The 27,660-nt window shown below is 45.5% G+C and overlaps 1 protein-coding gene across 47 annotated transcripts; it reads right to left on the reverse strand.

Moving 5' to 3' along the window:
- Window positions 1–354: 354 nt before the first annotated feature.
- On the reverse strand, window positions 355–27,611 carry PRP4K (pre-mRNA processing factor kinase PRP4K). Of its 47 annotated transcripts, none has more exons than XR_015152859.1 (21): window positions 27,435–27,611; window positions 19,285–20,481; window positions 17,242–17,418; window positions 16,725–16,880; window positions 16,263–16,344; window positions 14,807–15,017; window positions 13,827–13,900; window positions 12,746–12,836; window positions 12,057–12,204; window positions 10,657–10,794; window positions 9,872–10,025; window positions 7,265–7,379; window positions 6,540–6,691; window positions 5,409–5,495; window positions 4,459–4,736; window positions 3,999–4,132; window positions 3,448–3,493; window positions 2,849–2,924; window positions 2,520–2,592; window positions 2,037–2,081; window positions 355–532 (listed from the first exon to the last, which is right to left on the reverse strand). XR_015152859.1 is itself a non-coding variant. In XM_086370923.1 (16 exons), exons 2-16 carry the CDS (start codon window positions 24,786–24,788, stop codon window positions 4,533–4,535), a joined length of 3,003 nt encoding a protein of 1,000 aa, XP_086227049.1. In that variant the 5' UTR covers window positions 24,789–24,910; window positions 27,435–27,611; the 3' UTR covers window positions 355–4,532. The 47 variants fall into 47 exon arrangements, 4 of the variants coding, with proteins under 4 accessions (XP_086227049.1, XP_086227050.1, XP_086227048.1 ...); XR_015152856.1 differs by having other exon boundaries at window positions 2,849–2,931; XR_015152858.1 differs by lacking the exon at window positions 2,520–2,592.
- Window positions 27,612–27,660: the final 49 nt, after the last annotated feature.

The following is a 27,660-nucleotide window of genomic DNA, read 5'->3' on the forward strand; positions in this document are numbered from 1 at the left end:
GAAACCTTTTCTCTCATATAATCAAGAGCCTGCAAATCCAGGAAATGGATCAAGGAGAGCAGGAGGGAGACGGAGGGTAGAGAGGGTGCCCTGGGCTAAGTTCACGACAGACCATCCGCATTCCCGCTTCTCAGAGGCACAGGCACCGGGGGTGTGGTGTGCACTGACAACGTGAAGCCCGTCTTTCGGGAAGACAAGGAGAGGGAGTTGGACGAGGGGGACAGGAACGTCTGCTGGGCTCTGTGACAAGCCCGTCTCTGAAGATCAGTGGGAGACAGGAGGTTAGAAACGGCGGTCCTCACTTTACATGTCAGACACGAAACGCAGGCAAGGAGACATCAGGAGGCAGCAGGGTAACAAGAGGCATGTTTATTACATTTTCCTAGTAGGTCAATTAGGAACATTGCTGCTGAAATGCAAGTTACAACTCAAAGGACACTGGGAAAATTAGGATACATATTGAATATTTTCAGAGGTCAGCTTCCGTATCTTGATCACTAAACGGAAAGATTCTTCAGAACAGTCCCTTACCCTACACGTGGAAGGAGAAAAAGATGCCACGATGATGAAATCTATCAAAGTAACTGGAAAGCATTTTAAAAGTGAAATTGGTGCACATTAACGGACATAAAAAACAAATGAATTTGTAATGAACGCTGCTATAAAAATTCACGTCTGAACTAGGACGCTACGAAGAAAACACTTCAGGAAGCTCGATTTCTAACGCTGCCCTAACTGACAGTGACTGTGCGTTAGCCATCTGGCTTCCTTCCTGTCTCAGTATTTAGATGGGAATTCCGGGAATTCCTTAATGGTTTGACCTGCATCTGAAGACACGGGATTCCTGCTGCAGAGACTCTCTTTCTCCCCAGCTAGCTAGAGTTCCACTATGAAACCACGATCAACTACAGGTGGAGAGGAGGCGGCGTGCACCCAAGGACAAGGCACGTCTCACTGCCTCCACCACACACCAAAGACAAGTCCCGGGTACGTCTTAGGGAAAGAAAGTGGTAATTACGGTGATTAAAAAAAGTGGCTTTCTTTCTAAACACAAAAATTACTCTGCGAAAAAGAGTGGAACGAAACAGGCATTGGGGAATAAAGGAGAAGGATGCTATTAATAAGAACTGAGGGTGAACTCATGCTGGGAAGGTCTTAAGGTTTATTTAACCTTGGAGGACAACAGGTCTACCTGAACAATGATCCTAAGATGTGTAGGCTCAACCATTCCCCCAGCTACAGAGAAAACTATGCTCTGTGGGTCACGTTCTAGGACTTACAGACCCTCAAGTCTCACAATCACTTGATACCATTTTTGCCACAAAGTGAAATAAAGCAAAACCTTCCTGAGAGAAATGGCAGAGCGGCCGACACGGGCTCGCCCGCCTGCTGGGGACTGCGCACCACCTGCCCCACCCTGCAGGCTCACAGAGCTCTGGGTCTCTGCCTCAGAGACCACGGGATCCAATACCACCCCGTGTGCGAAGATCAAGACTGCTCATGGAGGCAAACAGAGAGTGTTGAGCCCAGAACACCAGAGACCTAGGGAACACCCCTCGCGCTCCCCTCGAGGAGGACCACGGCTGTGCTCTGGGTATGTGGCCTATTCTAAGACCTCGACAGCACTGGCTAGGCAGACCCCACGGGTGAGCCGCAGAGGTGGGCACCCCGGGAGCTGAGCAGCGCTGAGGGCTTGTTCCTATCCCTGGGCATCGATCCACCAAGAAGACACGACCCCCTGCGGCGGAAGACTGCCTCTGGATGGATGTTCTTGGTCCGATTCTGACAGCCATGTGCTAGGCGGGATCTCCGTGTCCACACCACTAACACTGCTAGGTCTGACGCCTCTTTTCACTCCGGGGGAGGGAAGGGGCAGGGGCAGGAAGCGTGATGAGTGAGCACTTTACAATGAGCACGGGAGCACTACTCTCAGTACCAAAGGGCAATGCACCCTAAATCATCATGCTGAAAACTGAACCACCAGACAGAAATTAAACGGAGGGCTCTTTGTTCTCAACTCTTTTATGGGACAGAACCTTAGCTCATGTCTTCTGGAGCCATCATCTTCCACTGAGCCGCACCTACAACACAAAGAACAGGCAACAAGCGACTTTGTTTGTTTACAGAACGCGCAACAGTCGTGAAGGCAAAAGACGAACTTTCTAGCGGGAGTTAACTTACTTAAATAAGTGTACAAAACGAGGCCGTGAAAAATCACCAGAAACACACCAGAGTAACTATTCTGAGTGGCAATCAGTAGGACACACCCCACTGTGCAGCACGTGTGTGACCGCCAGAGCTGCCTGGTGGGGAATTGCTACGCTTAGTTCAGGCAGGAGAGCTGCACCTGTGGGCCTTGCTTACAAGGCCTCACCGCCCGAGGACGAGCACGCCTGGCGTTCACGTGGTTCACGGCTGCACCACAAGGAGAGGGGGGCAGAGTCAGAGCTGGCCTAGGATAGCATCTGCACCTTCCTGGCTGCAGGTCATTTCATGCCTTTAAATGGAGCAAAACCCACCAGAAGGATGCTGCTACTCTGATTTTCCATTCTTGAATGCACCAAAATGTGCATGCTTGTTGTAATTAGGTGCCTGGGTGAATAAAAAAATCCCATTTACAATTTAAAAATATTATGTTAACCTCTAAAAATGTGATTACTTTCCACACTCCTCAGGGAGACAAGCATTAATTTTACCACCCAAACAGAAAAGATTACATTTCTGAAATTCTCTGCTACTATGTTAAAAAAAATTACTAATTCCTTTGTGTTGCAAAACCAAACTGATTGACATGATTTTGATTTAAACTGTTGCTAAATGTTTATCTACACATGCTGTCAGAAATAACCTTGTTAAGAAGGTGCAGCGGGTGTCTCAGCAAATCAGACCCTGGAGAAGGCGGTGAGTGGCCTGTGCCCCGTCTCCTGTTCTCTTTCCGCACCATCAGAAGGAAAAGTGAGAAAACAGCAGAAACATTAGTTAAATCCTGGACTCTACCCCATGACCTACAGGAACTACCTCACTACACTGAAAGCTGACAATACTGGTAGAATTTTTTGATGAAATAATTAGGATCCTAATTATTAATAAAATTACACATTTCTGGTTAGCTTACACCTTTAACGAGTAATTCTTTCAGTTAAAGAATCAAAGGAAGAAACGCAAGGTTGCTTTTCATTCTACGTGGTTTACCTGACTTACCAGCACTGCAGACAGAAACTTTTAAAAATGGCTACCAATGCCTTGTTCACAAAAGACTTTATTATCTAGTGATGCATACTGAGAACATACAGAAATCTGCATGGTCCACGCCACATGCAGCAGAACAATCTTCACTTTACAGTAAGTGAGGGTCAACTGTTTTATGCAGTAGACAACACTTTAAAGTCACATCCTTAAAGAAAAGCTTCATTTTACAAAAGAAATAAAAGGTAAAGAAGCAATTACCGCTTTTAAAAAGCAGCTGCTTTGTTCAAGAGTGGAAGGTTTATGCCTGTATTGAAAGACAACATGATCACAAATAATGAAAACAATGAACAAATGAAAAACACTTTTTACCATAAAGCATACACTTTCAAAATGACATACAAATAGTTAAAAATTTCATTACATTGTCTATCTAACTTTTAAATATGAGGACTTCCAGAATTAGGCCTCAACATGTGTTATCAGTAAAGGAAACTACGCACTGTTTCTGTCACTAGGAACTGTATTTAACAAAATGTGTATAAAGTCTATAGCAAGTTGATTTAAAAAAACGAAAGTTACTAAGAAACAGTACACTGAAGGCGCTCTACCCATCAAGCGCGTTCTCCTCCAATCGCAATGTGATGAACAGAACAGAAACTGTGCCTACCCACAGCTGTGACGCCAGAGAAGAAACAAGATCAGCTCTCACACATGCGGGGAATCCTGCCACAACGCTAACGCCCCTCCTTTGTCAACTCTTCCAGTAAAATAACATCTTACACACCGGTGATGTTGATGGTTCAGCTTACCTTCAGTGTACTGAATGCTGTACACAACCTGCTTTAAAAGAGGAGACCGTCCCTGCAGGCAGGCTCAAGAAGGAACAGGCCCCTTCGGCACTGACTACGCCCAGGGCATGCTGCTGTGGCCTGCACACACACACCTAGGAAAACGTGAATATAAACAGCATTTACGCTGGCCATTGATCTGAAGACCACAATGAAGCCAAGTTTGCTAAAATAAATCAACCACCCATATTCCTACTCATTTTTTAACAGATGCTTTTGTCTTTTATGTGAACTGCAACCATTTACATTAGCACTGTAATTCTGTGCAGTCTTGGCGATTAAAACAGTTCTACAGTGAGATTTCACATAAGACACAAAACAGATTAACTACCATTTCTAAAAGAAATATCACCCTTGGTGTTAATTCAAATATATCATGCTTCCTCAAATTTGCTGGAGAAATATTTATAAGTTTATATACATTAATAAACTGCTGTGAAATTTCTTCAGTCTTTGTATTTAATTACTCAAACCCTTGGAGCTTCTTCATCTCATTTAAATCTTCTCCTGGATGAAGGCATGCTGCAGGGCCTGGTTGATGCTAATCCGTTTAGCGGGGTCCAGCATCAGGATCTGGTCCAGCAAGTCCTTCAGCTGGTGCACTTTCTTACGCTGGTCTTCAGGAAGTCGCTGGCACCCAATCAAGTCAGCCAACAGGTCCTTAGTTGGATTAATGGTGCTCATGACAGTAACTTTCTCCTACAAATAATTTTTTAAATGTGTATCTCTAAATAAATTACTAGACACATATAACCTAAAAACGTAAATGAAAAAAGGTCAACCCCAAGTTAGCCATGATGGCTTTTTTAAACATGGTTCTGTAATTTTATAAAAAGATCAGAGTAAGAACAGACAGGAATTCTATGAGAATTCAAAATTACAGCTGGTGCGTGAACACAGGCATGGGGTCTGCAACAGCGCACGCCCACTGGCCTACCGCCAGGCGCGGAGCGGCTGGTCCACGGAGTCGCAAGAAGGGGGACGTCCCCCATGGGGGACAGCAGGCTCTCTGAGGAATTAAGTACAGTATTTTATAGGTAAGAGGCGCCAGGGAAGAATTTTTAATCAGGGAGACTAACACGATCAGATTTGTTTTTAGATCTGGAAGCAGCAGGGAAGCTGAATGCGAAGCCAGACCAAGAAAGTGATCCAAGGAAAGAGAAAAAGGCCTAAATATGATAAAATAAACTCATGCTAGGCAAACTTTTTTACATCTTTTCATCACCTGATGTGTCTTATTTCAGAAACTGGCCAACAGGAACAGGAATAGATGTGTTTTAAAATATTCACAGCTCCTAGACCATCCAACACTCAATCCATCCATGAGCTGTAAGACAATCATTTAATGTAGCACACCTAGAGGACACTTACCCTCTCGGTCACTTTATCAACTTCTATGTACATGAAGTTGAGGTTTTGATCAAAATGTTGGTCTTTAAATACGCCTTTCCGAATCATCTGGCAATAAAACAAAAGTTGGATTTTGAGCTCTTACAAAACAGTCTGATCTACCGATAACCTAATATATAAGTCACACAAATATTACTATTTAGTCTCTCTGGGTTTGCTTACTTATTTGAAAATGATCTCAGATTCCTTGCTCTTGAGAAAGTAACATATTTGGAAAAAATATAAATGTTGTACCTAAAACTACTTAATAACATGAAATTAATTTTCCCAGGCAGTGAGTTAAATAAACCCATTACAATATCAAGTTGTACTTTCATTATTCAAAACTGAAGACTAAACAAAGACTTAAACCAGCTGTCCTTAGACAGGAGAACATTACACACGCGGGGCCTTGTCTCCTGGCAGGTTGAGAAACCTCAGGACATTTAAAACATTATGTTCTAGTAACAGCCCTGAAATGACACCAGGTCAGACCTCATTAAAGCAAAAACCAACAAAACTAATCTCTGTCTTGGTCTAAACAAGTTCAACAGAAGAGAATCTGAATAGAACCTAAAAAGATGTCATTTCATGTGGCTTTTCTCGGCACCTTTTCCTTTGCCCAGCAGCGTCCAACCTTTAATAAGCCGAGTGCCCTCAAGTCCCGCTTCCTATAGCCCCTGTGGTTCTCCGATGACCAGGTCCGTCTAACCTACCAGCATCTGGGTCTCGCCGCACAGTCACCAGGGTGGGCGTGTGTCACCCAGGGGCAGTCAGCAGGACAAGGGAAGGCTATGGGTAAGTGGGAACAGCCACGCCCTCTCCCCCTGCAACGCAGCCCCACCCTACACACCCTGCTGCTTAATTCAGGAGGGGAAAGAAACGCACAAGGACAGCCTTCAGATAGGAAAAGGAAGATGGGATTCTCCCATTCTGAAATGGGAGCTCTTGGCTGCTTAGCCCCACTAACTGAAAAGAGCTCAGGAATCAGGGTAGCCAGCTCCCTGCCTCTCAGAAACTGGTGTACACTCACCAGGGTGAGCGTCAGCCACCCACAAATCTACAGGATGATAGGGCTAAAACCGTAAAAACAAGCTCACCCAAACATCCTACCTTATTTGGCATCTTTCCTTTGAGATCCATGGCGAGCTTCAACATATGGTTATTGGTTTTGCCAGGAAATAAAATTTTTCCAGTATAGAGTTCATATAAGGTGCAACCTACAGACCACATGTCTATACCATAATCATAGCTTTTACCTATAACTGAAAACATAATATAGTTTTAATATACAAGAATACTATCAACCAACTACTATTTATTTCCATTTACTTCCATCAAGAGGGGCATTAATTTAACTGGGACGATATAACCATTACCTCAATATTCACACTTCAGCATGAGTCTCATGTGCCTTCCCACCAATTCTTAACAGGGACTCTTAAAAACCTTAACAAATGAGGCCCTGGGGAGGAACTGAAGAGGCAAGAAACGCAGGTGTTTCTTCTCTCTCTTCATTTCCCCTTTTGTGGAGGGGCTGACTGGCCTCCGCCAAAGCGAAAGAGGAGAAAACCGCACAGGTCCCAGACAAGCCGTGAACAGGACGTGACGACCAGGCCGGAGTAATGCAGCAGTCTTCTAAATCTGAGGCCTTCCGTGCCCGTTTGTGACTTCTGCCACAGCTAACTACCATCACCCCACCTGAGGAGGACACAGGGCTGCCTTCCTTGGCAACGACTCGAGCGGCTGCTCAAGTGCAGCAGGAAACGGTGCCCAGTGAACCGGGGGCTCCCCCCGCCCATGACGGCCCAGGTCAAGGAGCTCTGGAGGAAACTTACTGATCTCAGGAGCGCGGTAAAACCTACTGACAAGGTAAGGCGTTATGTCGTTATCTGCAACATGTGAGGCTGACCCAAAGTCGCAGAGCTTTAATATAGTTTTTGATTCATTAACCTGCAAAACATTTTATCGGGGAAGTTTGACTCAGGCCAGGAATAAAGACATAATCATAAAAATAATTGGCTTTGAGAAGTTATTTCCAATACTGAGAACAAAAGTCACTCATTTAAAAATTCCTTTCCTAATTATAATTCAATTTCTTAATTATGAATAATTAAGAGCTATAGTATTCTAACTAAAGAACTTTCTTTAACGAGGAAATAAGGGATAATACCAAGTGAATTTGATTCTAACCAATGCTATTTAGAAAAGGTTGGAGTAGTGAGAGAAAGCACTGAAGCCAAGGATCTTCTAAAACCCCCCAGAAAACCCAAACACAGTCAAGTTATTACTTAAAGGAACATGAAGACGGTCATTGAAAAGAGATCGGACTTAACTTTCGTTTGCCAGAAAATTATGATGGCAATGAAAGCAGAAGGATTCAGATTAAATTGGACAAAAACAGAATAGAAACATTCTTCATCTGAAGCTGTTAGACCATCCCAAACTTAGCACTTATGTCTTGAAAAAAATTAAATCCCTTAAGTATAAAGAAAGTATTAGTCAAGAAAATGTTAAATATATCTGGCAAAACTGATAAACATGAGCACTCTATTAGTCATCGGTTTCCTTCCCTTTGCAAATACTTCCACATACACAGTAACAGTGACATCTGCTGAGAAAGGCTGGAGGTGCTCCCATGCCTGCTGCCATCGTGAGTCAGAAGCATGCTCGGGGTTAACAAGTGGAGATAAGTCACATTCCAGAGTCCCTTCCCCCCTTCAAAAGAGACACACACAAATTCCGAGTTGGGACTTGAACTTGGCCTCTTGGTCCCACCCCACAGAAACCCAGCACTTTAAACAAACACCCCCGGGCCATTCCCAGGCTATGGTGGACTGGCCACTACAGGCGACGTCCACAGAACTAAGAGAGCAACAGCAACGGTCAAGCACCAGGCTCCACCTGGAGAAATCGGGAAAAAAGAGATCTTCAAACGCAAAGTGCTTCAACGTTCTTACGCATAAACTGCATTCAGCTACTTAAGGATGCAGTTTCAACAATCACAGACAAAAACCCCAGGGCCACTTTCAGGGGATGCTGGGTGGATGGAGGGTCTTTACCAGCAACTGGGGACCTACACCCGGGCAGCCCTCATCCGCTGGCCCTCAGGGAGCCTAGCACACTACTCTGTCAGACTGACAGTTGAAATGCTGGGCTAAAAGCTTGGGGTTTTCGTTAACAAGCAGCTCCACTTGGTCTCTGATATTTATTTCCTCCTTTCTTAGGAAGAATGCCAAACTGTCTGAAATCCACGTGAAAACCTATACTAGTTAAGCACTAACTCAAAGATGAATGAAGGTTTAAAGACAAGTGGTTCTGAGACAATGGCAAATGTCATTATTTAACCTCAAAGTGGTTACAAAGATGCTGTTCACTGTGTGATTACTTCTGACCGGCACGTAGTTGATACATTCTCTGGTATGGATGGTGTATTTTGTAATTCAAAAAAAGAGAAGAAAACTGGGGTAAAAGTCAATTATGAAGTTGATCAGGCAAGACTACAACTCATACTGTGCCTACCATTTCACTGAGAACACTCATCGCCTCAAACCCCAAGTTACCTTAGAAATGCAGTACCTTATAAACTCAGACCAAACTTAACAAAATGGAAAGCCTCGATAATGTGGGAGTCTGGAAGAAAATGGTCTAAGATATTTAAAAAGAACAACGGAAATCTGAACCAAGTGTTAAGTGATAAGGAGTTTGAAACACACTTTAAAGGGATCTTTCTTTAAACACGTGGAACGTGCTACGGGCAGATTCCCCACCCGTGAACACGCCCTCGGCTCTTGACAGCATGACCAGGGCTGAGGAAAGGCTGGGGACGCAAGGGGTGTGTGCGGACCAAGCACCCCACTGGGATGAGGCTTCAGAAACAGACACACCGGGAAACCTGACCTCCACAGCAGCAGCCACGCGCTGGGAGAGGCATGCCTTCCACACCAGGCCCAACCACGCCTGGGCTTCCCCGGTAAAGAACAAAGGACGAAGATCATTCCTGGGCACCCTAAACTCAACTCCACGCGTCCACTTCAGAGGGGGTGACTCCCTTAAACGTCCCTCACGCCATGAAGCTAGAGAACAAAGGACTGCCTCACTTTGGTGAGCACGCCTTACACAGCAGGCCCAACCTGCAGCACTGCTGCTCAGACAGAGAGGAAACCCGTCATCGCGCACCCAAGGACTCTCAGGGTCTGGTGGGCTCGAAACCCATCCATCAACCGGAGGAGGCCGGGACAGCAGCCTACTTCCTCTCTCTTCATATATTTCACTATAACACTTCATGGCCCAATTTCCAAAGAGTGAAAAACTGGTGAAGTCATTTGTAATGGGTAATTAATACACGGAATGACTCTTGGAAGATGTAATTTCTACAAGACAGTGGTAATCACGTTACAGAAGGAGCTGTACAGATGAACAAGGCCGTCTGATCACTGACTTACCAGGATATTGTCTGGCTTGATATCTGCATGGAGGATATTGCATCTTTTAAGGAGTTTCAGAGCCAAGAACAGCTGCTGACTGTAGGATCGGACAGCCTTAATGTGAAGGCCAACGTCCTTACCGTATTTTTTTAGCACCTCTCGTAAATTCATACTTGTAGGAAAGAAAAAAAAACAAAATCAGAGGTAAAAATGAAAATTTAAAAAAGCAAAAACATTTTCAAGCATGAAGTAAAATCAATTCAGAGTATGAGATACAATGAAAACACTGTTGAGGAATCCTCCCGCCCACTGCCCAAATCTCTGATAAATTATGCCACACTGAAACGAGAGCGTATGAACCGTGTGTACACAACAGTTTTCCAAATGAAGAGAAGGGAAGATACGCAGGGGTAAAATCCCCACTGACCTAGAATGGGCAGGAACACGAAGACATGGATTTGAAGGCTGGAATCACAGTCCTACTCCATGACTCCATGACTCCCGTCCCTGCTCATCCCGGCTTAATCTCTCGTTGTAGTATCTAACTCTCAGGGAGCTCTCGGCTGAGCTCAAGGCCACACGAGGTGGGCGCGTGGCACACAGCACACAGCCAACTACCGTCCACACGGTAACAACCGCCAAGAAGCTACCTTTTCACCAATAGTTAAAAGACAAAAGCCAGAGCCAACTGGAAAACCACATCAAACACCCAGAAAACTGGTCACAGCATTTATCTGAACTGAGGATGCGAGACGGGGAAGCCGAGTTTCCAGGGTCATGACGTCCAGGTTCAGGCGTCGTACCTTAGAGGCTCAAACACCAGGCACAGATGCTGTTTGTGATAAAAATGTCTGAAGAGTCGCAAACAATGAAACTTGTCATCAGGATCAGCGTCATTAAGTTTTTTCAAGAATTCTAATTCTTTTAAGCCAGTTTTTTGCCTGAAACGAAAAGAAAATTAGGTCAAAACTGGATACACCAAGAATTTAGGAAAAGTAAATAATGTGTATTTATTTTATATATTTATTTAGCGATGTGTTAAGTTTTTTTTTAGGTACTAATAAACAATCTGTTGAGGAAGGACAAGTCTCCACGTCATTCACGCAATACTTCCCACTTGGCCAAATACTGTTTTCATGGAGCTAATTTCCAAAATAATCAGTGAACAAAACAGAAACACCGAGCAACAGACCCACCTTGCTTGGAGGGAAATCAACCTGGCACATTTTATCTCAAGATGCTTCGATGCAAATATCATCCTCCAAAATTCTAGTTACAATTTGACAATAAGCCATATTTTAAAGCTAGTGTCTGGATTTCCATCGAACTAACCTTCTAAGCCCAGGGCAGCCCAGGACCTCAGCATAAATCTTGACACTTCTAGTGCTTCTAAACCAACGCTAAGTTGACTTTAATGCAGTTCAGTGTGTGGAATGCTGCTGTTGCTAAGTCGCTTCAGTCGTGTCCGACTCTGTGCAACCCCATCGACAGCAGCCCACCAGGCTCCCCTGTCCCTGGGATTCTCCAGGCAAGAACACTGGAGTGGGTTTACATTTCCTTCTCCGATGCATGAAAGTGAAAAGTGAAAGTGAGGTCGCTCACTCGCGTCCGACTCTTAGCGACCCCATGGACAGAAGCCTACCAGGTTCCTCCATCCACAGGATTTTCCAGCCAAGAGTACTGGAGTGGGGTGCCACTGCCTTCTCCAGAGTGTGGCATAGATTGTGTTAAAGCAGTATGGCAATGACCTCATTGTTCGTAGAGAGAAAAGGCAACAGATAAAAGACACAAAGGATTCCTAGACCTGAGTTGTCACCTTTCGCAGGCCATATGCTCGGTGACAGCCAAGCAACACGACCCTTCGAATTTGCACCTCTGGTCTCGGGGTTATGACAGTCACAGTCAAGATCAGCCGTAAGACAAGGGCAGAGAGGAGGGGGTCTAAGCGGACAGTTCACACTGTAGGTACTGAAACGAACTGAATACAATCACACTGTAGGTACTGAAACGAACTGAATACAATCAGTCGACAGTTCCAAGGTGTCACATGTAACAACACGTGACTGTAAATTAAATACCCACAAAGAGCTGCTCTGCCGTTTCATAAGCCCCAAGCTGTCCTACACAGACTGCTGTCACTGTTTAAAACACGCTTGTGTGTGAACGCCTGTGTTGGGCTGGTTCCGCAGCTCCCTGAACTCACATGAGCTCGTTGTTCCTGATGATCTTCACGGCCACCTCCTGGTTGGCCCTCGCGTTATCCCTGGCTCGGACCACGTTACTGAACACACCTTGACCCGTGTAGCCGTACACGTTGTAACGCTTATCCAAGACTTCACCTATGTTCACACCTAAAAAGGTAAACTAAAACATCAGAATTCTGACCGTGATACATTAATGGACACACCAGAAATCAGAAGGCAGGAAACACAGCGTGTTAGGAACGCGCCCAATCGCTCCAGTGTGCGTGGCTTCCTGGACACCAGAGTCCCAAGGCCCTGCCTCCACACTGCACGCCAGAAGCTGCAGGCCTCCAAGCGCTACAGAAGTTTCAGGGAGCACCCGGCAACTGCTGACGCCCCCAACCCCGAGGAGGCAGTGCCGTGGTCGCTGCAGTCCGGCGTGACTGGCACCGCCCACCCCCCCGGGAGGATTACCTGGGGCCTGAAAGTAACTGAACAGACTTAAGGCGCACGTTGGGTCGCGCTGCACTCCAGTCTGCGAGGCTTCTGGGCGGCGGCTCGGGCACACACAGCTGCCGGCGGTGCCACACTCGCAAGTGACGGCACTGGGATATGACCTCCAGAGTCCCCCCACGTGGGAAGCCTCGAGCCACACGATTTTACAAAGCACTATGATAAACTCTGAAATGAGGAAGGACTGTGAACTTACGGTAATAGCCTTCTGCATCAGTCCAGTTATCCCTGAGGTTGGGATTCTCTTTGAAATCTTTCCCAATGCCAGCAGCCCGCAGACGCGCACTCTGAAATTAAGGGAGTAACATGAGCTATTTACCCCCAATTTAGGCAGACATTTAAAGCACTTCCTTTAAACTCTGACAAGAAGATTTCATGCCAAGTTAAATAAACTCTTACTATGACTCACGTAAATGCAACGCAACAGAAACACGATTCCTGAGTCTCCTGTATCACAGTACTGCTCAGGGAAAAAATTCACGTTATCTTCACATTTCTCCTACTGCCCTGTTCATGTGACACCCCGGTCTCTCCCCAGCTCCACAAGGAGCGTCACTGGCTGCACTACAGGAGCGCCCGGTGCTTCTGAAGACGTTTTCCTTACTCATCACTCGCAGGACACCCGGAAAACCCTTCACACCCAGGCAAGGGAAGCTGCCTCAGAATCACGTCATCCTCTCCTAACCCGTCTCCCGTGCGCGTGGCTCACACTGGAGACGCGACTTGCTGCTGAAGCCGGTCGTGGTGTCTGCAGGGTCCCGGACACTGCTGGTCCCCTGTCCACTTTTAATGCCCCTGCTGTGTGCTCTCTGCACGCGTGCACCCCCACTTCCCGTCACCAAAGCTTCCATGTTTCTCATGTCCCCTGATTTATGATGGAAATGGTCTGCTACTTTTGAGACCATTTCTCAAGGAAAAAAACTGATAAAATGTTTAAAAGAAAAAATTTCTTAACCCAGTCCTTATAACATTCCCGGTTCTTCAATGAATTCCATTAAGCTCCAAATCCTAGGTTCCCAATACAGAAGCCCTGAGTGGAAGGCCTGAAAATTACTCATGTCACCTGGTCCCCCACTAACCACAACACACACAGACGTCTGTAAATCCCAGAAAGGAGCTGTTTAAAAAGAAAATAACTACACATTTAAGTCATTCTGTATTTAACTTTTACGAAGCCCTGATTCTTCTTTTCTCGCTAGGTATGTGCATACCACCCAAATATGTATTTGCTGTATGTACTGATTTTAACAGTTGTTCTTATGACTAAAAATACTCACATCAAAATAGGCAGCAAACATATCATCAGATTCTGTAAACATATCAGGTGCCAACAGCTTCTTCTGAGATGAACCTGAATGGAAATTAGCACTAGTATTTGGAAAATGGAGAGATACAAACTGAACACAAATAACACACCAATGGAAAATCACTGACAGCAATTCAGACTTTCCCTCTTGTGTATCAGCTTTTCATTAAAACCCAACTTAGTATCACTTCATAACCCAAGATAAAATAAAGCTATCCACTTTTTACTGAGAATGCATTTCAGAAAATTAAAAAACCTAATATTGATACTTTCACTAACATTGAACTATGCTAATAACTAAGCAACAACTGGGCTTGCCAGGTGGCTCAGGGGTTAAAGAAACCACCTGCCAATGCAGGAGACTGGAATTCGATCTCTGGGTTTGGAGGATCCCCTGGAGGAGGAATGGACCACTCGCTCCAGTATTCTTGCCTGCAGAATCCCATGAACAGAAGAGCCTGGTGGGCTACAGTCCACGGGGTTGCAAAGGGTTGGACATGACTGAGCACACACAAGTAACAATTATATACCATCAGGAAAGCTCCTCTTTAAATTGCCAATTCATACCTCAAAAGGTTAAACCCTATATCTGGATTTTGATTCAAACCAATGAACTATAGACATGAGATATTTAAAAATCGTCAATTTTACCAAGTGTAAGTAATGTGTTTTTTAGAAACCTTATCAGAGATACAAACTGGATTTTTCCCAGGTGAAATTAATCATGGCTTTGCTTTCAAATATTCTAGCAAGCAGAACCAAAGGTACTGAACACGTGTGGTGGACCGAGTGTGAGCTCCAGCTGCGGTTACGGGGACACTCACTGGGGTATTCTGAACACGGCATTCCTCGTCCCCTTCCTTTCCCCTGCTGCAAATAACCTCTGGGTGAAGTGACGGAGCTAACAACCCGGGGGAGAAAAGCATAGTTACAGAAATCTAACTCACTCACCATTATTCTGTTCAACAGCCATCAGATTATGCTTGGCTTTGACGGAGGCCTCAAACGTGTCGACGTTCTCGCGCTCATACTCCTTGACATCGGCAGCCACGCGCTCCAGGATGTCATCAGGAGACGGGGAGCGGGAGCGGGTGCTGCTCTGTGGGCTGCTGGGCTCGGACGGCACCGACAGGTTGCTGTCGTCAGCAAGGTACTTGTATTTCTGTAGCGACAACACAGAGCATCATCGTCACCAATCGGGGGAGCTGCACTGAAAACCTGAGTGTCAAATAATGCTAAAAAAAAAATAAATAAAGGTACTGATGCCTCAGCTGAATCAGATCCACAATCCCTTATATGTGATTCCAGACCCACAGAACCGTGGGAGGCTTTCTACGTTTGGTGCACGTTCATTAGGTGGCAGAATCTGACCTCAAGACGGGACTCTCTGAGTGTTCCCAGTGTGAACACGAGGTGTCTCACAGCAGAACGCTCCCAGTGTCTGATAATGGGGTGCTGTGCTCGCCCCCACTCAGGGGCTAAGTAAGATACATGTATGCACCACATTACCTTCTAAAACTCACATATTTCTCAGTTCTGAAGCACATCTGGCCCAAAAGGTTGGAGATAAGGGATTGTGGACCTGGGTAAGAACAGAAAAAGATTCAACCAAGTCTTCAGGGGTGCCCAGTAACTGCTCAGTACCAGTTTCCGCAATGCCCCAGGGGGAAAGTCGCCTCTGGAATTCCAGTTACGCCCCAAGTACTCTGGAATTCCAGTTCTGCCCTCTGCTCTGAGATGCTGGGGTTGCTGCAAGTTCACACAGGCTGCTACACCTACCCTTTCCCTGTCTGCTTCCTCCTTACAGCACCCAAGCATCTTTCGTGTCTTCCAGAATTGTTCTCTCAACTCCACCCTCACCTCCCATCACATGATGGTGAGAGAAGGCACTTTATGAGGACAGCCATGCTCGCAGGGCCGCGTGGCAGGCCTCCTCTCTCAGGACAGCCAAGGAGAGCCGGCAGCCTTCTGCACAGCTCACCGTCTTGAGGCCTACGTGACACCCTTTCCCGCCCAACTCCTGCATCACTCGTCTTTCCAGGAGTCTTAAATTTTTTGAGACGTTCCATTTAAACATGCACGTCTGTATTAGAAAATCTACCATTTTTACTAGGCGTTAAAGAAAAATCTTTCTCACATATAACAGGCTATAATATATACAATTTTTATGCTAAAGGAAATTCTTCCAAGAAAGCACACTCCAAATTTTGTCTTACAAAAGGGCTTTATATGGGAATCCTATGTATACAAAAAAGATAACTATTTCAATTTTATTAAGAAACTATCTTTTTTTCATGACCTATTCAAGTGCTCTACCAACACTTAATTGTTAAAGTAAAAACCCTTAATTTTGTTTCAATAGTGGTTATTTAAGGACTGTTGATCAAAATGTTACTAAAATCAATACCTGAACGATGGCCTGTCTTTGTATTCTTCTCTGTTCTATCAAGGCTTCTTCATCTTCCTCCTCAACATCGAAGTCTTCAAGGCTTAGGAAAAGTTACATCCATACATGTTAATTCCAGACATCCTTAGAGAGTCCACAACTGTTAACTTGCATACATTTCAAAAAATAAAGGCTGGAAAATGTGGGTCATCAGTAAGTGAACAGAAGCCCTAAGCCACCTCACTCTGTCCTTGCTTTTAACCCGTCCTGGTTTGGAATCCCAGCAAGTCAACTTAACCTTCAACGTCTCCTTCTTCTCCTCACCTATCTCACTGCACAAAGACTGGAGACAAAAGACAGATCCTTAAGCTTAAAGTCATCACTAGCTGTGATCAAAATTATAGATGGAAATTAAAGACTTTCAAGTCACACCATCTTTGTCTAATTTGCAAAAAGGAAGTTATAGGAAAGTTCCATCCTTACTTGTCATCAGATGAAGATTCCTGCTCGACCTTCATTCCTTCAGAAAGACTTCCTTTAAATCTGTCTTCCTTTACTTTGCTTCTGCTCCTACGTCTACGACCACCCCGTGATCGAGACCGCCTTCTCAGGCGTGACCTGCTCCTCCGACCTCTGTCCCTGTTTGAGGAGAACAGAGAGATATATATAATATATAGAAAAGGTCAATTGAAGTTAGGGAGCTCTGAGTGTGCTGGGGCACGGATGTTACAGGAACTCTCCGTACTTTTCAAAAGCTTGATTTTGTTATAAATCCAAAACTGTTCTAAAAATAAAGTCTTTAAGGGGCCAGCGGAAATGTTTTAATGAACAGATTTAAGTTTAAAGCAAACTCAACAATCTGTGTGTGTGAAATATTGCACGCTGGGGACAGAAGACTGCATGGCACCACAGCTAGTTTCTCAGAGAAAACAGCTGTTAAGGAAAGCCACCCACTGAGCTTCAAAAGCTCCGGTCTGATGGACCAAAGGGGAGGCTTTACCTTCTCCGAGGAGACCTGCTTCTTCTTCTGGGAGACCGGCTCCGTCTGAGAGGGGAACGAGACCTCCTCCTAACAGGAGATCTGCTGGCCCGTCTGCGAGCTGGAGACCACCTGCTGATCGGGCTGGCGTCCTTGGACCTTTCCCGCCTGCTGAGGATGTCATCTCGAGGTCGTGTTCTTAAGGGGACCAGACACAGGTTCAGAGAAGAATAGATCAAATCAGAATAAGCGAATTTCTCCTACATGTAAAGGCACTTTAAGAAAGGGCACAGTAACCTAAAGATTGCAAACACAGAATAATGTTTTGTAACAAAAATTCAGGTGACAACAATAACATTTTGGTGTAATTGTCGACACACAAGAGAAAGTCTATTTCCTCTGGTCTCACAATTTGAAGAATTAGTAAAGATTATTCATATTGTTTATCTTTTTCTCATTTCAGATAAAACTTGCCCATATAAGGAATAATATTCCATTCCCTTGGTTTGAGCACTGATTTCTTTCTAAATTGTCGACACTTCTTTTTGCAATCAAGAGCCTTATTTTTAATGAATCAATTAAGAATAAAACCCCTTTACAATCAACATCAACCTTAGAAGAGCGGAACTTTAGGTAAGAGTTAAGAAAAAATGCCAGTCCACCGTGTCATGGAAGTAAATACTGGTATAACTTATCTGGAAGGAAATATGGCAGTGTCTTTCTGAAATGTAAATATACGTAATCTCAGACTGTGTAATTCCACTTCTATGAAACTACCCTAAAAGAAGCTTTACACAGACTCAATGGATATCTCTGCACACAACTGTGAAAAACTGGAACCAACATCAATTTTCATCAGTCTCAACAAAGGAAGTTGAATACATTATGATATATCCACAAAGTGAAGTATCATGTTGCTCTTACGTAACAAACACCCCTTATATACTGCCACTCAGTATTTGATGAGAAAAGAAAACCACGGCTAACATGAATGGTATGAACCCTATTTTTAAGAAGTAGCATGTGCATAGAGAAGGGGCTGAAGAGAAACTGCTGTCTCAGGAGTGGCGGCAGACGAGGGATGGGAAGAGTGAGTTTACAGGTTTCCTGCAGGATTTAAACGTCTCTTTAATTTCATGCATTTCTTCTGTAAACTAACACTAAAAACTCGTTTCAAATATTCAACTCTAGTCCCTTAAAGAACTCGTAAGAATTTCCTTTTCAAACTGAAAGCAACTGAAAGAGAACAGGATCCTTAAGAGAAGATGTTAAGATACTAACACTGTCTCCATGCAGAGCTACAGGCAGGGGACCATTCCATCATTTAGAAGTAAAGAATCAACAGGAGCTCTTAATGAGAATTGCATTCTTGAAGCTTCTCAACACACAGGATAATTTAAACTTCAACATCAATTCATATTTATACCTATACACAGTAGATGGCTAGGAATTCATGAAATTATGAGCCAAGAATTGGTGGATCAAATGTATTATGTAAATATGAATGATTTTTATTATGACTGATTAAAAAAAATCATTTTACAATAAGACTACAGGTATATGAGTTAATAACAAAAAAATTTCCCATTTTCAATTGTATTTTGGGGACCAAGAAAACCAACTGTAGTTCCAAATATATTGTTATGATTCAAAATCACACCAATTCAAAAGAATGGACAGGTCACAACCCTTAAACTGATACCTCCATTTTTAAAAGTTCCAGCCCACACTATTCAAAAAACAATCCCTGCTCTAGAAACTAACACCTTTCCCATAAAATGCATAGACTCAGACTTATCAACCAAATTTCTTGGATTTAAAGGTGCGATTCTGCACGAGATACTAAATTAAGAACTTTAAAAAAAAAGTAAGTTCAACATTTAAAAGCCACCTACAGTCAAGACACTGACAGAAGCAAACAGTGACACAGTCAGCAGACAGGACAGGATTGTATCGAACACTAAAAACTCGTATCACCTCTGTTTTTATTGTCCACAAGCTTTAGCTTCTCCACTGAAATCTGCTGCAATGGTAGGAACCACTACGACTCTGAAATCAAGTTACCTTGGAGAAGAGAGGCGTCTCCTTTCGGGCTCCCTGCGTTTTCTTTCCAAGGACCGGCTCTTGGCTCTCCTGCCAGGCGACAGGGTTCGAGAAGGTGACTTGCTCTGTTTAGACCTCCTGTCATTCACGAGTGGGGATCGACTTCTTCTGGACTTGTCCCGCTGTTTCGGAGACAGACTTCTTCTTTTGGGACTGCGACCAGGTCTTCTGCTGGGTGACCTGTTTTCCTTCCCAGAGGAAGCGTCTTTAGAGGGAGACTTGACCGGCTTCTTCTCTTTGTCGGCTTCAGGCCGTTTCGATTTCCTCTCTTTGGACCGTGACCGTCTGTCTTTGGATTTGCCTCTCAAGTCGACTGGGGATCTAGATTTCTTGCCTCGATCACGACTTCTACTTTCGTTTATAACAGGGGATTTCTTCCTGTCCTTTGCCTTACTTTTGTCTTCGACTTTAGCCTTGTCGTCGACAGGAGATCTGGCCTTCCCAACTTTCTCTTGAGAGCGCCGTCTGAGGGTGGGTGACTTCGACTTTCTGGCTTCATCTTGGGACTTACTTCTTTTGGAGGGGCTTTTTGACTTTTTCCTCTCCTTTGACTTGCTCCTTGTTGCCTTCTCTTTAACTATTTCAACACCTCCCTTACTCTTCTTTTTATCAGACCTGTGTCTAGTCCGTTCTTTGGATCTGCTTTTGCTTCGCTTTTTTGTACTATTTTTATTGTCCACAAGTTCAAGTTTGCCCTTCGTACTTGAAGATCTAGTACTAGACCTATTTCCATTTCTTGCCTTTTCATGAATCTCCCCCTCTTCTTCAGAGCCGGACTCATAACCTTGTAATATGAGCCCCATCCCAGACTGGACCTTTCCTTCCATTAACTCGTTATCGAGTTCAGCTTTAATCAAGGCTCTCTGCTTCTCCAAGTCTTCCAGCAGAGCTAAATCATCAAGTTTAGTTCTTTTTGCTGGAGACATACCTTCCTTGTCAGAAGCGTCGGCGACCTCCTTCCTTTTGTGTTTCTTATGTTTGTGCTTGTGCTTATGCTTTCTGTCCTTGTCTTCTTCCGAGGAATGCTTGTGCTTCTTGTGTTTGCTTCTGTGTTTATGCTTCTTTTTCTTGTGACGACTGTGCTTATTTTGAGACTGGTCTTCCGAGACTTCTCCGTTTTCTTCATTAACACTCTTTTCAGAATTAGCATCTTCCATCCTATAAACGTATCAAACACATTTAAAAGACACATTACTTATGGAGCATTCAGTCGTAAAAAAACAGCAATGATAAAATATATCTCGATGTGATACATGAAGTTAGCCACTGAAATATTTTATTTCAAAGGTATAGGGCAAGAACTGAGCTGAACAGGGATTTAACTCTGTTTCTAATGGTTGAACTCACATACTGAAAGTATTAAAGGAAATACATAATAGGGGAGGTTAACGTAATTATACTTTGTAAAAAAGGAAATTCAAACTAGTAGTTTTTGCAGTAAGTTAACACTGACTTTCTTAAACAGTCACTCAGAAACGTGGTTTTTAAACCAGCATTTCCCATACCACTCCACACTAAAGGAACCTGCCCATTCTTTTTCCATAAAATATTAGTAATAACATCCATCGGGACACTAATCACTTTCCCCACCTGAAATTCGGAAACACACACACACGCATATATCACACACACGCATATATCACACACACACATATCTCTCACACACACACTTAAATCTCTAGAGCCAATATTGGGCCTGTAAGCGGCATTTTAGCCACCGTGTGCCCCCCTCTCTCTGGGCAGCGTGATGAGATCGCTGTGCCATCCCGCCCTGGGCTCCCACCACGGACACCGTCTGCTCCTGACCCTGACCAGCCGCATCCTCAAGGCTGAGGCTCCAGGGTCACCAAAAGCAGGTGATCCTCCTCCTGACATCCGGTTGGAACAATATGGATTAATTTGCTCAAGTCCTCCAAATTATATACTCCTATACTTTTAATAAGTTTAATGTTTTAATAGTAAGTTTAATGTTTGCACCATATACTACAAAGAACTCCTGCAAGTCAAGAATTAATGGGTCTATTCAATCTCTTTTAACATTTAAAAGAAAATCACCTACACACAACGTAGGCATTAAGTCAGGCAGCAGAAAATAAAATTTCTTGCTTCTCTTAAGGAAAACTTCCAGTGGAAAAGAATCACATGCCTCACTGGAGAACTGCAACGATAAGACCTGAGTAAGGGCATTATGGGAACGCTGACGGATCACTTTAAAACATTCTGAAACACTCAAGGAAGGTATCTTGTGGATCACAGAAAAACCCAAGCGATTTGTTCAGCAGGGACTTTGGGGGAGAGAAGTTTATCAACAAGGTATTTATTTGGATTAAAAAACAGGCTGAGTAACATTGACCTGAAGAATGAGTATGACATTTACCAGAAAGGTTAAGGGGTATTTTAGAAGAAGGAAAAAAAGATCAATGTTGCCAGGGTGTCAAACTTGGGGAAGAGACTGGTCTAATGGAAGCTAAGCTCTCAGGTGGACCGATTCCAGGAGATGGAAAAATACAGCAGAGGATTCTGGGAGCACACAGCTGAGACAGTGGGGAGGCTCAGGAACCGCAAGGTCGGGCTGCTCGACGGACGGTCCCCCAGCCTGGTCTCGGTCTTCAGTAAACTTGGAGGGCAGGGGCACGACACAGTGGAGGACACCTGAAAAGATCCTGGCTCACAGTGGTGAGGGGCGTGGAGAACACACAGCCACCACACGGCAGGAACTGGGGGTTTGGGGTGTCACACTGCCAACGCCCTTTTCTGGCACTGTGGACTATGGGGAAGGAGAAAGTACTATCGAGCTGCAGAGCAAGCTGTGTGTTCAGCTGAGTCAGGTCTCAGTCTGGCCTGACTCCTCTCTAACGGAGTATAAGAGGACACAGGAGAAATAGTGTTCTGGGATCATTAAAATTTCTCAAAGACTTGGAAAAAGACAGCGTAGTATCTTTGTATATTAAAAAATACCCAACAACATGGCTCTATCAAGGAGGCGGGGGGACATCACAGATTTAAGGTGAAGATACAAAGGCATTTCAACTGTGTTCGTTGTATAGGCTACAACCTCATACAGGTAACCGTCTCCCTTTCCTAGACTCTCCCATCCCACAATCCAGAAGGTGGGGTATAAGTCCATTTTCCTGAACCTTGACTTACAGGGGGAAAGTGTGGGATAAATAGAACTAGGCTAAATCAAGATAGAGAGATAGGCAGGGAGGACCTTTATGAAGGTTGAGAATGATTTTCAGGAATATAAAAATCTAAGTGCCCAAAGTACAAAATTCTACTCAGTAAGCTAGAACTCAATCTAAAGACCCTCTAAGAACGCCCCAGAAAACGGACAGCTGGGTGGTGAAGTCTCCAGAGGTTCAAGTCCCGGTCCCACTACTGACTAGCTGCGTGGCCTTACTGAGCGTGAGCTTGTGAGAAAGAACAGTACCTACCTCCGAGCACACGGCGAGGACCACACAGTTAACACGCACAGCTCGTAAGGCCCAGCACAAATCTCGTGCCCAAAGTCTGTCGTGCTTACTGTTCAGACACTGGGCAAATTTACTCCCCGTGGTGCTGGGGAGCTGCCCACGGACACTCAGAATGTGACTTTAAAGAGCAAGGGTCCTGATCAAACCTCCTTGCTCCAACGCCGTGTGCAACAGATACCCGCAGTGTGCCCTCAGACAAGCCACTCCAGTGTTCCCCACTGTAAAAGCTGGGCAAGTAACACTTCTGACCAACCACAGGTATGTCACTGCAACGAGTTCATACACATAAAAGCAGTCACTCAAGTGCTCAAGAAGCGCTGTCTCTGCCTGTGTCCCCACGACAGAGGTGACATCACACTCAAGGAGGCAGACAGGACTCATCCGAGGGCATGGGCACACCCAGCTGGTGGGAAGGCTGGTGCTACAGTGGACGTCAGAGCTCTCGCTTCTGCTTGAAGATGCTTTTAAAACACCAGGTCACTGTCAACCCCGAGAGAAAGCTGATTACTGCTTCCTGCCTCATTCAGAGTGAAAACCTGAACCCTCCACAAAACCTGTAGCATCAGCCCAGCCTCCCTTCAGTGGAGCCTGCTCCCTCCAACCCCACGGCTCTCCTCCCCAGCACGTAAGGGCCTGGGCGCTCCCCCGGGAAGTATACACTGCCCGGCCCCTCATCTACCTCAGGTCTTGGCTCAAGTTCCACTTTCTCAGTCAAGTTTCCCTGACTAGCTCACTTAACTACAACCCCCACCCTACTACAAACACATTCCCTCTCTCCCCTGCACTGTCCTCCACCTAGCACAACTCCTGTTTGTTCCTCCTATTATAACATAAGCCCTGTGGAGCAGGATCTTAATCTGTTTAGCTCACTGCTCCATCCCCGAGGCCCAGAGATGATTTAACCCTGAGTGGGTACTCAGTAAGTACTTCTGTGTCAAGGGAATGGTTCGCAGAGTAACAACAGGTGGCTCAGTGCTAAAGAATCATCTGCCAATGCAGGAGATGCAAGAGATGTGGGCTCAATCCCTGGGCTGGGACGATCCCCTGGAGGAGGGCATGGCAACCTGCTCCAGTCTTCTTGCCTGGAGAATCTCATGGACAGAGGAGCCTGGCGGGCCACGGGGTCACAGAAGAGTCGGACACGACTGAGCAACTGAACAACAATGTATGCAGCAGCATCGCTGGCCACGCTGGTCTATGCCGTCTGTGCACACGCTCAGCTCTTGAAGGGGAACACTTTGTTTTTGGCTCACTTACACTCCAGCGCATACGCCTATTTCTTGACCACAATACCCTCAAATGATTTAAATTTAATCATCTCCCCACAGAAAAATCTGCTCTTCTAACCCTTTTCCAATGCTACTTATAATTTACAAGTTTCCCAAGGCATTTCAAATCCAAATACTGAAGGGTTTACCTTCAGAGGGATTTCCTTCAAAAGAAAACCTATCATCTAATGTTTCTGAGAATCAGGATCAACATCACGGTGCCCAAAGTCACTGCAGCCATTCCCAGGAGCAATCCCAGTTTTCATTGTAACTTAATGAATGTTAACTAAAGAAATGACTAGGTTACTAATAAAATGCCACCTGAGTGCCTTAGGGCCAGCTAGCTTAACCTTAACTCGAGTTCTCCTACATTGGAGTTAGGCAGAGAGCAGACCTCCAGCCTCTTCTGTTGATCTCTTAAAGCAAATTTCAAAGAAAATAACTGAAGTCTGACTAGGCACACGAGGAAAACTTGAACTCAGCCCCTCAATGGCACCCATGTCGCATATAATGAGCACACTTGTGCTAGGTCACTTAATTTAGGCTCATTAACAACTTTCTTCTAAAACTTTAGGAAAAGGTTTCTTGTAAAGGAACCTGACCACCTTCTCGGACGATTTACATTTTGCAATCTAACACTACACATTTAGTAGGTATATTTCTATACCAAACTGGTCTACAACAGGTTTGTCATAACCAGTACTTACTGAGAGCTGAGTAACATCCTCCAAATCTCATTTGGAAGGAAAGCTGCATTCGGAGTGCAGACAGCATGGTAGTGTCAAACAGTATTTACTCATAGGTTAGTTTATTTCATCCTTCAAACAACCCAGAGTCTTGGGGCATCTGGCACAATAAAAATAGCCATGGAACAACTTTAAAATAAAGCGACCAATTACCAACCACTAGTATTATTTTAACTTCCCTCTTCACACACACACACACACATATATATATATATTTAAGAATATTTCTAAAAACATCTTATATGGGAGGCATTCAATTCATGCTTTGGAGCTGGGGGCAATGGGAACGAAGTGAATGCCACTGCTTTCGACAAGAAAAATAATTATAACTAAGCCTGTTTCTCTGACAAGTGAGACTCCTTTAATACAGAATTAATGCAGATGCAAAAATAAGGATGGATTCAAAAGACCAACCAGTCTCAAAAGGAGCCATTCCACCCTCACTCCTTCCAAATGGGCTATTAAATTCCAAAGAGTTGGAACTGTCATATCATAAAAATGAACCTTTCTGGGATACTGGAAATAAAAATTATTTCAAATGTTAAAGGCTAGTAATATTTTAAACAAAAGGAACCACAACATAGAGTGAGAGACCAGAGCACAGAGCAGGGCTTCACAGCGGGGCTGCCCGGGTATAAACCCTACAGGGTTAGTGTGACCCTGGGCAAGCTAACTCAATTTCTCTGTACTTCCAGTTTCTCAACTGTACAATGTGGGGAGTGTCAGGACCGCCTCCACAGGGTTGTCATAAAGACTGAATGAGGTCGGATTTGCTCAGTACCTGGTCTGGGTATGTTCAAGGAAGTCAATGCATATAAAAATTTAAATGCTTGAAACTATGAAAAAAGACTGAGCTAAAGACATCGACAAACTTAAAAGCCACTGAAAAGCATTCAGGGAGCTTTAACTTTTTCAAAATATTCCACTTGGAGGAGATTCCACGTAACTGTGAACTCCTCGCTGTGTCTTCGAAAATAACCTACTCAGACATTACATTTCAGCATTCACTGTGGGCAGCCAACATGGTACTTGCTTTCCTACTAAACTGTCATTTTCTACACTAAAACGTTTCAAATAAGTGAAGGTGGGACACTATATATAGACAGAATACTCTGCGCACCAAGTGTGTGTGCGTGTGTGCATGTGTGTGTGAGCGGAGGCACAATAAAGACCACCTCAGTGCCACTCACATTGCAGGAGCCGAAATAAATACGATGAAAGCTAGTGTTATTTGAGTATAAACATGGCTGCATCCTTCTTGACAAGGAATCTAAACCGTCCCTGAAATCAAAGTAATGGACATAATACTACAGAAATTTAAACAGGTTGCTAGAAAAATCAGCTGCATAGCCTAAGATTTTCATAGGATCTTCTCATGAAGCCCGAAACAAGGCCTCACTGTGAACTCTGAAAAACAGAGAGAGAGGCAGGTGTACTTCAGAACCCACGTGCCCTCTTTTAAGTCAAGCTGTGGAGATAACACAGCAGCTTTCAGAGGCCCTAAACGAAATCTCCCGGTAACTCTCTGCCTAGCAAAGCAAATCCCCACGCAGTCCGGCACTGGATGCACGGCGGTGAAGCGATGAGCCGGCCGGGGAGGTGCAAAGATTTCTCCTCTGGTCAGTCCAAAGTTGCCGGGAGACTATCTCTACCTTCTTCTCAAGACAGCTGGAAACAAATCAGATAATGAGGATGCAAGCAAAAAAAAAAAAAAAAAAAAGGCGCTACAAGAATACTGTCTTAAAATCCGTTTTCTCTTCTAGGTTCCTGAGCTTTCCCAGCAAACACACGGAAAACACAACACACTGCTCTCAGTAAGGGAAGGGTTACCCTAGCAGAGTACGCGAGGATGCGTCCACTCGGCCGCATCGATGCTTACGTTAGCTTGACTACAGACACGAACCGCTCGGGTTTGCAAGGAGCTGACCGTTCCCACTCTTTATTCCACTGGGGCTCCCAGAGAAGCGCTGTAAACTCGGGCCAAAAACCCTAGGTCTCAGAACCGAGAACTTGGTCTTACTTTGCCTCGAGTTTGCGAGCTGGCACACCAGCTGCGCTAGGCAGAGAAGGAGAAAACACCGAGGGGACGCTGGGGCCGAGAGCACCGGGCGGGAAGGAGGGAGCACCCGCCGGCCGCCAACCGCGGCTCCGGGCGGTGAAGGAGGGCGCGCCCGGCGCCCCTCTGCTCCCGGCCCCCAGCCCCGAAGGCTGACACCGGCGGCGGCGCGGGAGCCGCCTGCGGAAAAGAGCGCTCGGGGATCGCCGCCGCGCGGGCCGCGCCGCCCGGGCTGCTCCGGAAGACCCGCTCGTCGCCTCAGAGGCGGGCAGGCGCGCCCGCGCCGCGGCCTCGCGCTCGGGACCCGTAGAGGCCGCTCGCGCCCTCGCCTCCCGGGGCAACGCCGCCGCGGGCCCCGGCCGCCCTCGACCCGACAGCAAGGGCCTCCGGGCGGGCGGAGCGCCGAGGCCGCCCTCCCGCGCCCCCAAGGTGCCGCGCGGGAGGCAAAGTTTGGCCGCGACCGCTGGGCCGCGAACTTTCCCGCCCGCTCGCCCGCCCGGGCGGCGCTCGGCCCGTCCCCTCTCGGCCGGCCCCCAGCGCAGGCCCTCCGCGCCCCCGTATTACTTACTCCGGCTGTTCCCGCAGCGACGGCGCCTCCGCGGCGGCCATGTTGAACTTCCTGACTCCTCGGCAGCGGTGGCGGCGGCTCCGCGGACGGCGGAAGCCAGGGGAGGCGGAGGAAGAGAGAACAGGGCCGTCGCGCATGTGCCGATAGCGTCGGGACCCGTGGAGCTCAGCGTCGCTCGAAGAATCCGGATATACAAGTGCATCCGGGGACAGAGCGCACGACATGA

This window comes from Bos grunniens, chromosome 23, assembly GCF_055505025.1.
Source record: "Bos grunniens cultivar Pamir isolate PY7600 chromosome 23, Bosgru_T2T1.0, whole genome shotgun sequence".
Taxonomy (NCBI): Eukaryota; Metazoa; Chordata; class Mammalia; order Artiodactyla; family Bovidae; genus Bos; species Bos grunniens.

Bases quoted from the DNA above. Each gene is read 5' to 3' on its own strand.
- PRP4K (XM_086370922.1), bottom strand. From the start codon at position 27,571: ATGCGCGACGGCCCTGTTCTCTCTTCCTCCGCCTCCCCTGGCTTCCGC. The intron at 15,018-16,262 runs GTATTGATTTTA...TTGTCGCTACAG, and splicing joins AAAGACAGGCCATCGTTCAG to AAATACAAGTACCTTGCTGA. The intron at 13,901-14,806 runs GTGAGTGAGTTA...ATTTCCATTCAG, and splicing joins GGCTGTTGAACAGAATAATG to GTTCATCTCAGAAGAAGCTG.